Below are 16,764 nucleotides of genomic sequence, written 5' to 3' on the forward strand. Positions count from 1 at the left end.
TGTAATTGTCGGTTCTAAAAGGTGAAATAACCCTAATAGAACATATCTTCCCGTTTCAGCGCTCGACTCAGTGATACCCTGTTACTTATTCGACCCTTATTCGCTTTTAAAACGTGTGTTATGCTTTGCACTTTAAAAAAGAAATGATTTTGTGTCTCTGGTGGTAACTGTCGGTTCTTAGAGGTGAAATAACCCTAAAAGAACATATGTACCCGTTTCAGCGCTCGACTGGTACCCTGTTACTTATTCGTTCCTTATTCGCTTTTAAAATGTGTGTTATGCGTTACACTTTAAAAAAGAAATAGTTTTGTGTCTCTGGTGGTAACAGTATTGGTTCTTAGAGGTGAAATTACCCTAATAGAATATATATACCCGTTTCAGCGCTAAAGTGATACCCTGTTACTTATTCGTTCCTTATTCGCTTTTAATGCGCAGGGTATACGTTCTTATAATACGTTTGTTGTACGTTGCACCTTTTAGAAAAGGATTTTCAATTGTGTTCATGTCTCTGGTGGTAACAATGTGTTCTTAGAGATGAAATGACCCTATTTGCGCGCATGTACCCGTTCCAGAGCTCGGTTAATACCCTGTTACCTATTCGTTACCTATTCGCTTTTTTACGTTTGTTGTACGTTGCACCTTTTAGAAAAGGATTTTCAATTGTGTTCATATCTCTGGTGGTAATAATGTGTTCTTATAGATGAAATATCCTTATTAGCGCGTATGTTCCCGTTCCAGCGCTCGGATAATACCCGGTTACTTATTCGTTCCTTATTCGCTTTTAATGCGCAGGGTATACGTTGCACTTTAAAATAAATCGTTTTTTAATTGTGTTCATGTCTCTGGTGGTAACAATGTGTTCTTAGAGATGAAATTACCCTATTAGAGCGCATGTACCCGTTCCAGCACTCGGTAAATACCCTGTTACCTATTTGTTACCTATTCACTTATAATACGTTTGTTGTACGTTGCACCTCTTAGAAAAGGACTTTCAATTAAGTTCATATCTCTGGTGGTAATAATGTTTTCTTATAGATGAAATACCCCTATTAGCGCTATTATTTTTATTGAATATTGCGGTGGACACGTTGCTTGTTTATGTGTTCTGTGTCATTTTGGTCTCTTGTGGAGAGTTGTCTCTTAAGCAATCATACCACATCTTCACATTTTTATATGTCTTATTATGTATATTTTATGTATATGTTCCGGACCATATGAGTATTTGGACCATACGCGTATGGTCATGACCATATGGGTATATACTGATATGGTCCGACCGTACGCGTATGGTCGGGGTAATTAACACTCTGTTACAGTTTACTTTTTTTAAATACTTCTAAACTCTGCATATGGTATGACCGTTCATTAAAAAGACGCTATCATGTAGGTAATTTTATTATTATATTATAATAAAAAGATAAGCTAAATAAAAATAAGAAGTTTCACATAGTTATTTTACTTAATTGTCAAATTTATAGTAAACACATTTTATACCGATGGTCATTACCGATGGTCATTACCGATTTGTTATTACGAGTAAATGGCAATAGGTCGACTAAAAAATTAAATACCAAAAACTTCTTAATGAACTGTTACATTTATATAAGAAGTCACTGCACTGGAAAGTAACATTCAATTAGTTTATTTAAGTTGTGTTGTGAAGATGGTGTATTGCAGTCATGTTACGATATTTGAGATGTAGAGCTTCTTAAAAACACCGTAGACATCGGAATGGCCAAAGAGCTCGGTATCACTGTATGCAGCTACAAGAAAGGCTTGTTTTTCACTCGCAAACAAAATGTGTAAATGAAAACGATCGTGCACAAATTTCTTGCAAATGCAAAAAAGCTATGATACCATGTGGAAGTGAATGTCAACCAAGCCTACATGCACGAATGTAACTAGCGATGAAAACTAACTATGTCATCAATATTCAATTTTTACGAAGTTTTTGGATTATAAAATTAAAAAATTGTCATGTTTTTAGATAAAGTTTTTGTATTATTGAAACATTATATACCCTTCCGGAGCACCTGAGATCACCCCTAGTTTTTGTTGGGGTTCGTGTTGTTTATTCTTTAGTTTTCTATGTTGTGTCATGTGTACTATTGTTTTTCTGTTTGTCTTTTTCATTTTTAGCCATGGCGTTGTCAGTTTGTTTTAGATTTATGAGTTTGATTGTCCCTTTGGTGTCTTTCGTCCCTCTTTTATAATGTAATTTGAAAAAAAATATACCTCATATGGTCCGGCCCGTTAATAACCAAATGAGTATTATACTCATATGGTCCGACCATACGCGTATGGTCGGACCATATGAGTATACGCATATGGTCATGACCATACACGTATGGTCAAAATACTCATATGGTCCGGAATATATATAATGAACGCATTTCTAACCCTTTTGAAACCATAAAGCACATGCATATGTATAAAGAAAATTGCAAAAGATTTATATTTTTTTTATTAGATACTATAATCAATAACAGATAAGAATAACAATACATTAAATCATTCGAAAACTGTTCATCTCAAAATGTTTAAATGTTCAATAAATGTTCAATACTGTTCAATCACACAATTGACCACTGAGCGTTTTTCAGCTCTATTGTTGCTTATCTATTCTCTATATGAGCAATCTCATATTTGATTATTGTTTTTACATATTTTAATTCCAGTGAAATATAATTTAATTAGAGCCGGCTAAATAGCAAATTTGCTATTTTGCCGCTGCCAGTCAAATAGCCACTGCCTTTTTTTTTACTATACATTCAATTTTTACTTGAGATCAACAATGTTAATTTTAGAACTGTATTTTCTTCAATTTAAGAACCTTGCTAAACTGCAAAAAAGATATGTTTTAGGAAAACAAAGTTCTCAATCACAACTTCGAAGATATTTATAAATATCTTGATCTTGGACTACTTGGTATTTTTTGCAATTTATTTTAATCTTTATATGATAATGTACTCCAAAGGTTAGTTTTATTTATAGACGAGATTAAAAAATGCAGAAGAATATAAGCTCTCTAAATATAAAAATGCTGTATATTATATTCCCATGAAGCATTTAAAATAAGAAAAGCAAAACCTGAACCTCGTTGGCATTTTGACTGTCCCTCTGGTATCTTTCGTCCCTCTTTTTTAGATATCCATGATTTATCCTTATTCTGTACATGGGATTTGAAAACTGACATGTATTCTTTTAACTTGCGAAAACCAAGAAAATGCTTATTTGGGCCCTTTTTGGCCCCTAATTCCTAAACTGTTGGGACCAAAACTTACAAAAACAATCCAAACCTTTCTTTTATGGTCATAAACCTAGTGTTTAAATTGCATAGATTTCTATTTACTTAAACTAAAGTTATAGTGCGAAAACCAAAAGTATTCGGACGACGACGACGACAACGCCAACCTGATACCAATATACGACCAAAAAATTAAAATTTTTGCGGTCGTATAAAAAAGTTAAAGCACTTTACCCATCTTGGTCGTTGGGTCCAAACAACCTTAGGTAATTCCCTATCATTTGTACTTATTGTTGACAAAGCTGTGCCGTAGGGAATTTTTGATAAATTAAAGTTGGAAGGTGGTAACACTACCCAAACTTTAAACCTTATAAAACCTTACCCACCTTGGTCCCATCATTTGAACTAAGTGTGGACAAAACCTTTCCCGATGGGATTTTTTTTTATGCATTGCAGAATAAAGGAGGTTGTTTCACCCTACCATAACTTTGGAACTCAACTAAAATAGTCCCACCTTTTACCACCTAGGGATTCGGGTCAAAGCAACCTTAGGCAATTGGCTATTATTGGTACCGTGTGTGGATAAAAGCTTAGCATAAGGTTGTCTTAAACACATTTCATTTACCAAAAACTTCTCATTTCCTCTTGCTAAACTGCATCTGCTATGCTTCTTTAATATGTACACATGTATGAATTTAAATGAAAATTTAATTCACTTATTTTCATTCTTCTAAATAATCAAAATTTGTACATTTGTATTCATTGAAATGTATACTAAAGTAATTCAACAGTATAACCAAAATCATATATAAAATAGTGTATAATGTTGCAAAGCATGAGCCAATAAAAAACAGTATTATGCCTGCACAATTTCTACTTTCAGAATGATAAAACAGAAAAAACTATATTGACAATCCTGTGTATTGTTAGCTTAATTTTGTTGTAAAATTTAATATAGAAAATGTGGAAAAATGATGCAAATTTTACAGATCATAACTATAAAAGAACATTTTTGCTGTAAAATTAGTCAGTTGGCATTTCAACAACCAGGAGTATAGTTTCGTCATTTGATCGAAATAATTTGTTTAATACTCCCGGACAGTTCGCTGATTTGAATTTCATTATTTCTCAAAAGATCACAATTTGAAGTTCGTTCGTCGTCATTTGAACGCATTTTCGTCACAATTGATATAAATTGTCATCAAAAAACTTTGGACATTTCCATTTAAAAAATGACTTGAAATAAGTTCCTGTACTTTACATGATTAAACATATTTATCCTTGTCAACACAAATCACAAAAAAAAAAATCACAGACACTGGATTTCTAATAGTATTTCTTTGTCTTTGGTGTCAATGAGGTTGCACAGGTTGAACATTAGAGCAACAAAAACTTTTTTTTTGTTCACTATAGCACTTGTTGTAAAAACATGAGATTGAATAAGATGCATGGTTGTCTTCTTTGAACAATTAAGTCAAGTATAATTCAATATGTGGAAGACGATCTAGATGATTGAGATAATGAAACAACCACTGCCTATTAGTATAAAACACAGTTGTCAGTGAATGCCTCGTACATGAGAGAGACTATGATCATGATGATATGATGGGATGTATACTGTTACAATCATCTAGATTTGGATATTCCTGAAATGAAAAAAAAATATATTTGAAGAAGTATTGCAACTTTAGTTATAGCTAAAAATGGCAAAGTTTACTTAAAACTACTAATTAATAAGCAGGTTGTCTGATTCATTTGAAAATGTCAGGGCAGACAGATCTTGTCCTGATTAACAATATTACTCCATGTCAGATTTGATGTAAATGCTTTGGTTTCAGAGATATAAGCCAAATCTACATTTTACCCTTATGTTCTATTTTTAGCTATGGAGGCCATTTTGGTTATATCTTTTAAACACTTTACTCCAATGATGATTGTGGCCAAGTTTGGTTAAGTTTGGCCCAGTAGTTTCAGAGATTTTTGTAAAAGTTCAGGCTAGGTGAGCTAAAAATAGCCAAATAATTTTGATGAGAGAAACCTGTGTTCAAAACCCATAACAATAAGTTTGTTTCACTTTTTTGTCATAATTCAATAAGATGTATCACCTCAAAGATTAAATGAACCTGTCAAAACGTGGAAGTCGTCAAGTTAAAGTTAAAATAATTTGGAATTTTCTTGTTTCATAAATAATAAAAAAAACAAAAATCTTCCTTTTGGATAACAAATAGTTATCAAAGGTACCAGGATTATAATTAAGTACGCCAGACGCGCGTTTCGTCTACATAACACTCATCAGTGATGCTCATATTAAAATATTTATAAAGCCAAACAAGTACAAAGTTGAATAGCATTGAGGATCCAAAATTCCATTATTGATATTCAAACAGGAATGCATGACAACTGATGAATTCCAGGAAGACAACTATGAGGATCTGTTTGTGAAATGACAATATAATGTTGTCTTTGTCTGTAGACAAAACTTGGATGAGGATACCATACATTTTTTGTTTATAACCGTTGAGTAATTAAATTTCAAGGATAACAAATTTAAGAAATGATGACAAAATAGCATACCACTCATATTGTTAGAAATGTGAAAGATATTTTTTTTTTACATATTTGTGGTCTTGAAAGATATTTTTTACTTTTTTTTCCTACCGACCAACCTGACTTTTTAATGTGAAAAATATGTAAACCAGCAAAATTGAAAAACCCTGGCCTAACAGAAAATACATACAAAATTACACTGACATTTGTATAATATAGACATATATTTGAGAACAAGATTTATAAAGTAAATATCAAACTTTAAATGAATTTATAAAAAAAACCATTTTGACTATTTATTTTTTCTGATAATTCCATAATTATAGAATAAATACTTACTTCACTTCTGTTGTCCATAGAGGTCAACATTTTATTAAAATCAATAACAAGGTTATTGAAAGATGGTCGCCCTGATGGATTCTCATGCCAACAGGACTGCATCGTTTTATTAATTATTTCTGAAGCATATGGAGGTCTGCCAATTCTATGACCTTCTTTTAAAAGTTCAAATAATCTTTCCACAGGTACAGATGGATAAGGATTCCCTCCGAGTGTAAATATCTCCCACAACAATACTCCATAGGACCAACTATGAAAAAAAGATTAAAATTGTAAAGAACAAGGATTAATATATTTATGAATAAATTTAAATTACTTAGTGAATCAAAATATGCTTTTATTTCAACCATCTTTGCAATTTATTTTTACTTGAAGCAAGGTCCTACAAAAATCAGTCATCATAAAGTATCTGTAAGGCCTTTTTTGGGGGAAAATATTACTGCTGTAGAACCTGTGATATAAATTCGTTAAGGTGGTACCCAACACTTTAACTCAAATTAATTTGGCTCCTTTAATTTTCTTAAAATGTTGACAAAGTATTTACTTTGACCCTTTGACAAAAATATAAAAATTTCAAAAAGTTTGAACCAACCGTTTGATCAGAAAAAATTACACTGGTTATATAGCAGTTTGACAAACACTTATTTTGATCATTGAGAAGCTTAATACTCCCTTATGATGCCCCTCATGGGGGGTCCTAGTAATCACATAATCACCATTTTTTTGCCAATATAATCACATAATCATTAAATATTTGCTTATCGTTAGTAATCAAATAATCATAAACTAAAAATACAGTCCTAGGTAATCAAATAATCATGAAATATTTGGCTTAATAATCAAATAATCATTAAAAAAACGGCCAAGTAATCACATAATCAAAAACCCCATGAGGGCCCTCCCTTATGAACACAACGTCATTAAAACGTTCTGCTGATTTTACAGAGTTATCTCCCTGTAGTGTTAGGTACCATCTTAAGATGATATACAGGCATACATGTCAAGTGACATGATATTCGCGTGTAATACACGCTTTTTTAACAGTTTACACACGAGGATTTTGTCACTTGCGTGCATTGTACAGTACAATATGAAACAAGTTGAATTAAACTATAGTAGCAGTCTTTTGACCTTTGTTTTCGTAAGACTTAATTTCCAGAACATCTACATCATGTTTCTTATAAATGCTAACACAAATTCTTTATAGAATATGGAATCATTTTACTGTTTGTTCAAATCTTTCAGTATTTTAAGCTATAAAATAAAATCCTCTGTTCAAAACAGTTCTCTTTTTTATGTTTTTATTAATATCCAATAATGGCACTTTTCCCTAGTTAATTAAGATTGGAGTTGAGTGCACCTACACAAGGGTGCAATCAACATTTTTTTTCTCTATGACATCATATTTTAGGGACTATGCATGAGTGACCCTTAGTGGTGGAAGGATTAATAAAGATACTTGTATAAAACTAGATATCACTGAAATCAGAATGATCCCTAGTTTATAATGAAATAAAAAAAAAGCGACTTTTAATATATTAAAATAATTTCATCCAAAGAACATTGGGAGGGGGGGGGGGGGGGCTTAAAAAAAACTGAAATCAGGTCATGCACACACCTAGGAAGACCTGATTGATGTCTTTTGGGGTATTGGTGGCAGAGTGCTCTATAGTAGTCAAAAAAATAACAAACCAGATGCCCCGCAGGGCGCAGCTGTATACTACCGCAGAGTCAAACCTTGAAAAGTTGGCGCAAGTATGGACACAACATAAAAGCTTGGTACAGCTCTGAATTTGGATTGTGATTAAATAGTTGACACAATATAGGTTTCTGACACGAATGAATGTGGTCTATGAACTTAAACATAAAAACTTAAAAATTTCAAATTGGACATTTAAAAACCAATTATGCCCAAATTGGCACCTCAATCAACCAGATGCTCCGAAGGGGGCAGCTTTATACGACAGCAGAGGTTGAACCCTGAACGGTTGGGGCAAGTATGGACACAACATAAAAGCTTGATACAGCTCTGAATTTGGATTGTGATTAAATAGTTGACACAATATAGGTTTCTGACACAGAATGAATGTGGTCTAACAACTCAAACATAAAAACTTAAAAATTTCAAATTGGACATTTAAAAACCTATTATGGTCCAATATCCAAAATCTAAATATATGGTTAGATTCAGCATATCATAAAACCCCAAGAATTAAATCTTTGATGAAACCAAATCATGTTCAATTTTAGATCCCTTTAATTAGACCTCAATGTGGACCAATTTGATAACCAGGTCCAAATATTAACCAGATGCTCCGCAGGGCGCAGCTTTATACGACCGCATAGGTTGAACCCTGAACGGTCGGGGTAAGTATGGACACAACATTTAAGCTGGATTCAGCTCTAAATTTGGATTGTGATTAAATAGTTGACACAGCATAGGTTTTGGACACAGAATGAATGTAGTCTAATGAACTTAAAATAATTTTTTTGTCTTTGAGCAATCACTATGCTGTTGAATATTAATCCTCTCAAAAAAATGGTTGAAGAAATTTTCTTTTTATTTATGAAATCTGAAATGAGAAAAATTAACCCCCCCCACCACCACCATTTTTTTTCACATCCCCCTTTCCCTTTTTTCAAAACTGATCTCAATTCAAATTTCTAATGGAGTTTGAAACAATAACTACTCATTTAAATACATCATAAAATATTAAAATGTAACAAAAAGTGCTTGTTATCACTGAATGGTAAAGAGTGTTTTAATTTATCAGTTGGTAGTAAAAGTGAATATACATTGTGCATTGTATAAAACAATGATTTAAGTTGATTCAACTACTATTCTGGACAAAGAAAGATAACTCCAATCAATTGAAAATTTCTTGCTATTGCACAATATTGTGCAATTAGATATTTCTTGCTATTGCGCAATACTGTGCAATTGAAAATATTTGCTATTGCACAATACTGTGCAATTGAAGATTTCTTGCTATTGCACAATACTGTGCAATTGAACATTTTTTGCTATTGCACAATACTGTGCAATTGAAGATTTCTTGCTATTGCTGAATACTGTGCAATTGAAAATTTCTTGCTATTGCACAATACTTAATATAATAATTTTGGATCCTGATTTGAACCAACTTGTAAACTGGGCCCATAATCAAAAATCTATGTACATGATTAAATTCAGCATATCAAAAAAGCCAAAGAATTCAATTTTTATTAAAATCAAACTTAGTTTAATTTTGGACCCTTTGGTATTTAATGTAGACCAATTTGAAAACGGGACTAAAAATTAAGAATCTACATACACAGTTAGATTTGGCATATCAAAGAACCCCAATTATTCAATTTTTGATGAAATCAAACAAAGTTTTATTTTGGACCCCGATTTAAACCAACTTGAAAACTGGGCCAATAATCAAAAATCTAAGTACATTTTTAGATTCAGCATATCAAAGAACCCCAAGGATTCAATTTTTGTTAAAATCAAACTAAGTTTAATTTTGGACCCTTTGGACCTTAATGTAGACCAATTGGAAAACGGGACCAAAAATTAAGAATCTACATACACAGTTAGATCAGGCATATCAAAGAACCCCAATTATTCAATTTTTGATGAAATCAAACAAAGTTCAATTTTGGACCCTTTGGGCCCCTTATTCCTAAAAACCTGTTGGGACCAAAACTCCCAAAATCAAACCCAACCTTCCTTTTATGGTCATAAACCTTGTGTTTAAATTTCAAAGATTTCTATTTACTTATACTAAAGTTATGGTGCGAAAACCAAGAATAATGCTTACTTGGGCCCTTTTTGGCCCCTTATTCCTAATCTGTTCAGACCTCAACTCCCAAAATCAATCCCAACCTTTCTTTTGTGGTCATAAACCTTGTGTTTAAATTTCATTGATTTCTATTCACTTATACTAAAGTTATTGTGCGAAAACCAAGAATAATGCTTATTTGGGCCCTTTTTTGGCCCCTAATTCCTAAAATTTTGGGACCAAAACTCCCAAAATCAATCTCAACCTTCCTTTTGTGGTCATAAACCTTGTGTCAAAATTTCATAGATTTCTATTTACTGAAACTAAAGTTATAGTGCGAAAACCAAGAAAATGCTTATTTGGGCCCTTTTTGGCCCCTAATTCCTAAAATTTTGGGACCAAAACTCCCAAAATCAATCTCAACCTTCCTTTTGTGGTTATAAACGTTGTTTTAAAATTTCATAGATTTCTATTCACTTTTAGTAAAGTTAGAGTGCGAAAACTAAAAGTATTCGGACGACGACGACGACGACGCAGGACGACGACGCCAACGTGATAGCAATATACGGTCGTATAAAAATCTAAATACATGGTTAGATTCAGCATATTGAAGAACCCCATACATTCAATTTTTGTTGAAATCAAACAAAGTTTAATTTTTGACCCTTTGGTCAAAGGCTGTTCCAATAGATAAACCATCTAACATCATAGTACTATCTTACTACACCATAAAAAAACAATTATACCAAGGATGTTTCAATAGATAAACCATCTTACATCATATAATTATATTACTACACCATAAAAACCAATTATACCAAGCATGTTTCAATAGATATACCATAAAAAATCGTAGTACTATCTCACTAAACAATAAAAACCAATTATACCAAGCATGTTCCAATAGATAGACCATCTAACATCATAGTACTATCTTACTACACAATAAAAAGTAATTATACCAAGCAGGTTTTAATAGATAGACCATCTAACATCATAGTACTATCTTACTACACCATAAAAACCAATTATACCAAGGATGTTTCAATAGATAGCCCATCTTACATTATAGTACTATCTTAAGCTTACTACACAATAAAAACCAATTATACCAAGGATGTTTCAATAGATAAACCATCTAACATCATATAATTATATTACTACACCATAAAAACCAAATATACCAAACATGTTTCAATAGATAGACCATCTTACATGATAGTACAATCTTACTAAACAATAAAATCCAAATATACCAAGCATGTTTCAATAGATATACCATATAAAATCGTAGTACTATCGCGCTACACAAAAAAAAACCAATTACATCAAGCATGGTTCAATAGATAGCCCATCTAACATTAAAGTACTATCTTACTACACCACAAGAGTGCACACACTGAAATGTCTCGCCTTCTTTACTAATTCCTGATACTATCTTGATAGACCTAAATATAAAGCTTTATTACAACTGTCACATAAACTCAACATTAACCAAGAAAAGGAAACATTTATCAATCAACCATGAAAATGAGGCCAAGGTCAGATGAACCATGCCAGGCAGACATGTACAGCTAACAATTTTTCAATACAACAAATATAGTTGACTTATTGCTTATAAATAAAGAAAAACAGACCACAACACACAAACACTTAAAACTTAGCAATGGACCGTGAAAATGAGGTCAAAGTCAAATTAAACCAGCCTAACCAACATAAAGATCATAAAATATGTCCATACACCAAATATAGTTGACCTAATGCATAAAGTATTAGATAAATAGACCAAAACTAAAAACTTAACTTTGACCACTGAACCATTAAAAAAAAGGTCAAGGTCAGATGACACCTGTCAGCTAGACATCTACACCTTACAATCATTCCATACACCAATTATAGTAGACCTATTGCATATAGTATAAGAAAAACAGAGCAAAACACAAAAACTTAACTATAACCACTGAACCATGAAAAAATGAGGTCAAGGTCAGATGACACCTGTCAGCTAGACATGTACACCTTACAATCATTCCATACACCAATTATAGTAGACCTATTGCATATAGTATAAGAAAAACAGACCAAAACACAAAAACTTAACTATAACCACTGAACCATGAAAATGAGGTCAAGGTCAGATGACACCTGTCAGCTAGACATGTACACCTTACAATCATCCATACACCAATTATAGTAGACCTATTGCATATAGTATAAGAAAAACAGACCAAAACACAAAAACTTAACTATAACCACTGAACCATGAAAATGAGGTCAAGGTCAGATGACACCTGCCAGTTGGACATGTACACCTTACAGTCCTTCCATACACCGAATATACTAGACCTATTGCTTATAGTATTGAAAACGGGACCAAAAATTAAGAATCTACATACACAGTTAGATTTGGCATATCAAAGAACCCCAATTATTCAATTTTTGATGAAATCAAACAGAGTTTAATTTTGGACCCTTTGGGCCCTTTATTCCTAAACTGTTGGGACCAAAACTCCCAAAATCAATACCAGCCTTCTTTTTATGGTCATAAACCTTATGTTTAAATTTCATAAATTTCTATTTATAAATACTAAAGTTATGGTGCAAAAACCAAGAAAAATGCTTATTTGGGTCCCTTTTTGGCCCCTAATTTCTAAACTGTTGGGACCTTAACTCCCAAAATCAATCCCAACCTTTCTTTTGTGGTCATAAACCTTGTATCAACATTTCATAGATTTCTATTTACTTAAACTAAAGTTATAGTGCGAAAACCAAGAAAATGCTTATTTGGGCCCTTTTTGGCCCCTAATTCCTAAAATATTGGGACCAAAACTGCCAAAATCAATCCCAACCTTCCTTTTGTGGTCATAAACCTTGTGTTAAAATTTCATAGATTTCTATTTACTTTTAGTAAAGTAAGAGTGCGAAAACTAAAAGTATTCGGACGACGACGACGACGACGACGACGACGACGCAGACGACGACGCCAACGTGATAGCAATATACGACGAAATTTTTTTCAAATTTTGCGGTCGTATAAAAATTTTAAAAAATCTTGATTTATTAAAACAGGGGACAATATTAGAAATTTCATCTAACATTTTGATCCTAGTTTTATTAATTTCTGAACATGTTATGATAAAATGAAATTCATCTTCCACCTCTTTATGGCATAAAGGACATATTCTATTTTCTAAAGCTGTTTTGTTGTATCTACCGCGATCAACAGCCAACATACTATAATTACTTATTCCTATTTTAGCATAATTTTTTGTAACATTTTTATCTAAATTCAATATAAGGTACTTTTCTAGTTCATACTTTACTTTAAATTTTCTGTAGGTTCTTAGTTTATTTCCATTTATTGAATTATCATCATTAAAGAGACAATTTCTCCAAAATATAATGTAAATTCCATTGAGCTTCTTCACGACGGCTAAAAGTAATCGTTTTTTTAGAGAAGAACCTACTACCACTTCATCAACAGACCACAGCTCACGTGGGGCTCTTGCTTCGTGGCTTATTCTACTATGCACACTAACAATTTGAAACAAAAGGGTTCTCATTTTATAATGAAGTTTGATGTCTTAATAGCTATTGTAGAATGAAGAACAGCAATCGAAAGGTAGTTAAACATTAATGTATGCTAGAAGATATGTTTCAGGTATTTGTCGAACCTGGGACACATGTCGTAGAAAGCTCGCTACAAGGATAGGGCGGCGACTTCGGTGGCGGCGTTATCTACCTGCCTAAAAGCTTTATATTTTAGAAAGTGGAAGACCTGGAAGCTTCATACTTTGTATATAGATACCTCATGTTACGAAGTTCCCGTCTGTCACATGTCCATTGTCCTTGGCCTCATTTTTATGGTTGTGTGACGACTTGAAAATAGTTAAGATTTTTTTTTAATGTTAATTTCTCTCCTATTAAGAGTACTAGTAATATGAGTAATATGATAACTATATTTGGTATGTGCGTACCTTGCAAGATCCTCATGCCCGTCAGACAGATTTCACTTGACCTCAACCTCATTTTTTGATCAGGGAACAAGGTTAAGTTTTGGTGGTCAAGTCCATATCTTAGATACTCTAAGAAATAGGTCTTGTATATTCGGTGTATGGAAGGACTGTCAGGTGTACATGCCCAACTGACAGGTGTTATCTGACCTTGACCTCATTTTCTTGGTTTAATGGTTATAATTAAGTTTTTGTGTTTTGGTCTGTTTTTCTTAATCTGTTTGCAATAGGTTTACTATATTTGATGTATGGAATGATTGTAAGGTGTACATGTCTAGCTGGCAGGTGTCAATTGGCCTTGAACTCATTTTCATGGTTCAGTGGTTACAGTTAAGTGTTTTGAGTTTTGGTCTTTTTTTCTATTACTATATGCAATAGGTCAACGGATTTGGCTATACTTCTTGGACCTTTTGGATTATAGCTCTTCATCTTTTATATAAGCTTTTGATTTCAAATATTTTGGCCACGAGCATCACTGAAGAGACATGTTTTGTCGAAATGCGCATCTGGTGCAAGAAAATTGGTACCGTTAATATTATTATTTGTTGTATGCAAATATATCATTATGTATTTGTCATTATCGCTATTTTGTGCATTTTGCCTTTGATCTTTTTTTGTGATAATTTTTCAGTTCGTGCTACTTGCTTGAGAAGGAAAATTATAGCTAAAAACTAAGCAGGCACGTGGCGTTGCTAGAATAGCTATAAACAGATTATCATTGGTCATCTCAACTCGATTGCCTTTCTCGATTTCGCCGTCCCGGTTCAAGCGAGAAAATCAATCTCGTTGAGATGATCAACGATATTCTAAATAAAGTCTCGCAGGTTTAATTGACTTTGATCTCATTTTCACGGTTCATTGCTCAGGTTAATTTTTTGTGTTTTGGTCAATTTTTCTTAAACTATAAGCAATAGGTCAACAATACTTGTTGTATAGAAGAATTATAAGCTCCAATTTGATTTCATTCAACAAATTAATTCATGACCTGCATGTATACGCTTAGAACACGGCAACGTAACAAATGGTGAATATTTATCATCCGTGTAATTTGGTCATAAGGATATTTGCAAACTTTCAACGGATTGCCAATGAGACAACTATTCACAAAAGACCAAAATGACACAGACATTATCAACTATAGGTCACCGTACGTAAGAGTTCATAAAATACAAATATTCCGCGTGGAACACCTCCTTTTGCTTCCTCTATTTTCACCCTTTGGATGGGACCTTCAAATTTAATTTTGCTTTCTAACCGATAAATGCATATACAAATCATGATGCATTTTTTATGTGTACTTTAAGGGCCCTTGATTGGAACAATATTCTTCTTTTTTTCTATCATAGAAATTACAATAAAACTTTCCAACAGGCTGTGTCTACTTAACGTTAACATTAATTGGTACTCGTTTCCCCTGATACATGTTAGACTGAGTCCTTTCGCCTGTAGAGTCTGTTCATCAGAAGTTCACAAAACTGTCAACGTTGCTATTACAAAAGGAGTGATTACATTAATTCAAAATCCATGACCCAAAATTTTTTACAAATGTAGTTTATGTCATAAAACATGAAGAAACAAATTTGGAAACAAGGTGTATAGATGTGAACAAATTTAATGTGAAACTAGTGTACATTACATTAAACCAAAGGTAAACATGTTTACTGTACACTGCGTATGGTGTGAACATGGCCTTATGTTCTAGTGGTGTCCACAGTTGAAGATGCAAGTAGATATAGACGAATGACACATGGCCTTCAAAGCCTCTAGTTCATCTTATATATATAATCATCTGCATGACTCCATTTAAAAAAAAACAAATTGTCGAAAAATCCATTCCCCTTTTTTTCAAGTCAAATGGTCTTCCCTAACTTCTAGACTAGAAAAGTTGTTTGAAAATTTGAATTTGGTTCTACGTAATAAGTGCTTATTCAAAAATTACAAATTTATCTTAATCCATAAATTCATTGTGTATATAAATAAGTTCATTCAACTTCAATAAATATAGTTTATATGTATAAGCTTATTCAAAGAAAAATAATGATATAATAATAAACTGGCATCAATTAAATGTAAAATGTTTTTGTACAATGTATAAACAGAATAGATTTGCATAAGTTATCATGTTGACTGAAGTGTATAAGTCCATGAAATGGAAATGCATCTACATAATAAACACATAAATGAAAATTACAATTTTTCATCACAGCTACACCAAAAAAGTTCTTGCCAGCTTATGCTATCTCAAATATTCCGACAACAAAAATCTACCTAAATTCAGGAAAATATCTCATGTCATTCAAATGTTATTAAAATTATTGAACTTAATATATACTTATCTAAGTCCAGTATGTTACATTTTAAAATTGATTATGATTCTATAATGTGTTTTCAAAAATAAATATATCATTCAGTGGTTGTTAATTGCAGGCTTATTTACTTATGAGTTTGTTACTAAATTTTACCAAATCTTGACTTTGATAAAAAAAAAAATCAACACAGAGCATGTGGATCACTTTACAGATGATTTGTTGTATTAAATTTATTCTTTAAGAAACATTTTTTCTACTAGTATTTACCTATCAGTGAATGTTTGATTTTTGTTTCCCACTCCATTTGCACTGCAAGGTTGATGAAATTGAAACAAGAGGCCTGGTAGATATTGGAAAATATCAGTGAATTAGTGTTTAGAAGCCAATAATTCAAAAATAGTAAAGGGGAATACACCTTTGTCTACATTGTCAGTATAAAAAGTATATATCATACCAAAAAGCAACATCACAAAAATACTGAACTCAAGAGGAAAATCTAATCAGAAAGTCCATAATCACATGGCAAAATCAAATGACAAAAC

General features: G+C 32.4%; 1 protein-coding gene across 1 annotated transcript; it reads right to left on the bottom strand.

Annotated features, from left to right (window-relative positions):
- Positions 1 to 2,446: 2,446 nt before the first annotated feature.
- Positions 2,447 to 15,466, bottom strand: LOC143059965 (fibroblast growth factor receptor 4-like). Its single transcript, XM_076233515.1, has 3 exons — positions 13,709 to 15,466; positions 6,134 to 6,383; positions 2,447 to 4,893 (listed from the first exon to the last, which is right to left on the bottom strand). The coding sequence occupies exons 1-3, from the start codon at positions 13,711 to 13,713 to the stop codon at positions 4,840 to 4,842; spliced, it is 309 nt and encodes a 102-aa protein (XP_076089630.1). The 5' UTR covers positions 13,714 to 15,466; the 3' UTR covers positions 2,447 to 4,839.
- Between the last annotated feature and the right edge of the window lie 1,298 nt (positions 15,467 to 16,764).

This window comes from Mytilus galloprovincialis, unplaced genomic scaffold (genome assembly GCF_965363235.1).
Source record: "Mytilus galloprovincialis unplaced genomic scaffold, xbMytGall1.hap1.1 HAP1_SCAFFOLD_50, whole genome shotgun sequence".
Taxonomy (NCBI): domain Eukaryota; kingdom Metazoa; phylum Mollusca; class Bivalvia; order Mytilida; family Mytilidae; genus Mytilus; species Mytilus galloprovincialis.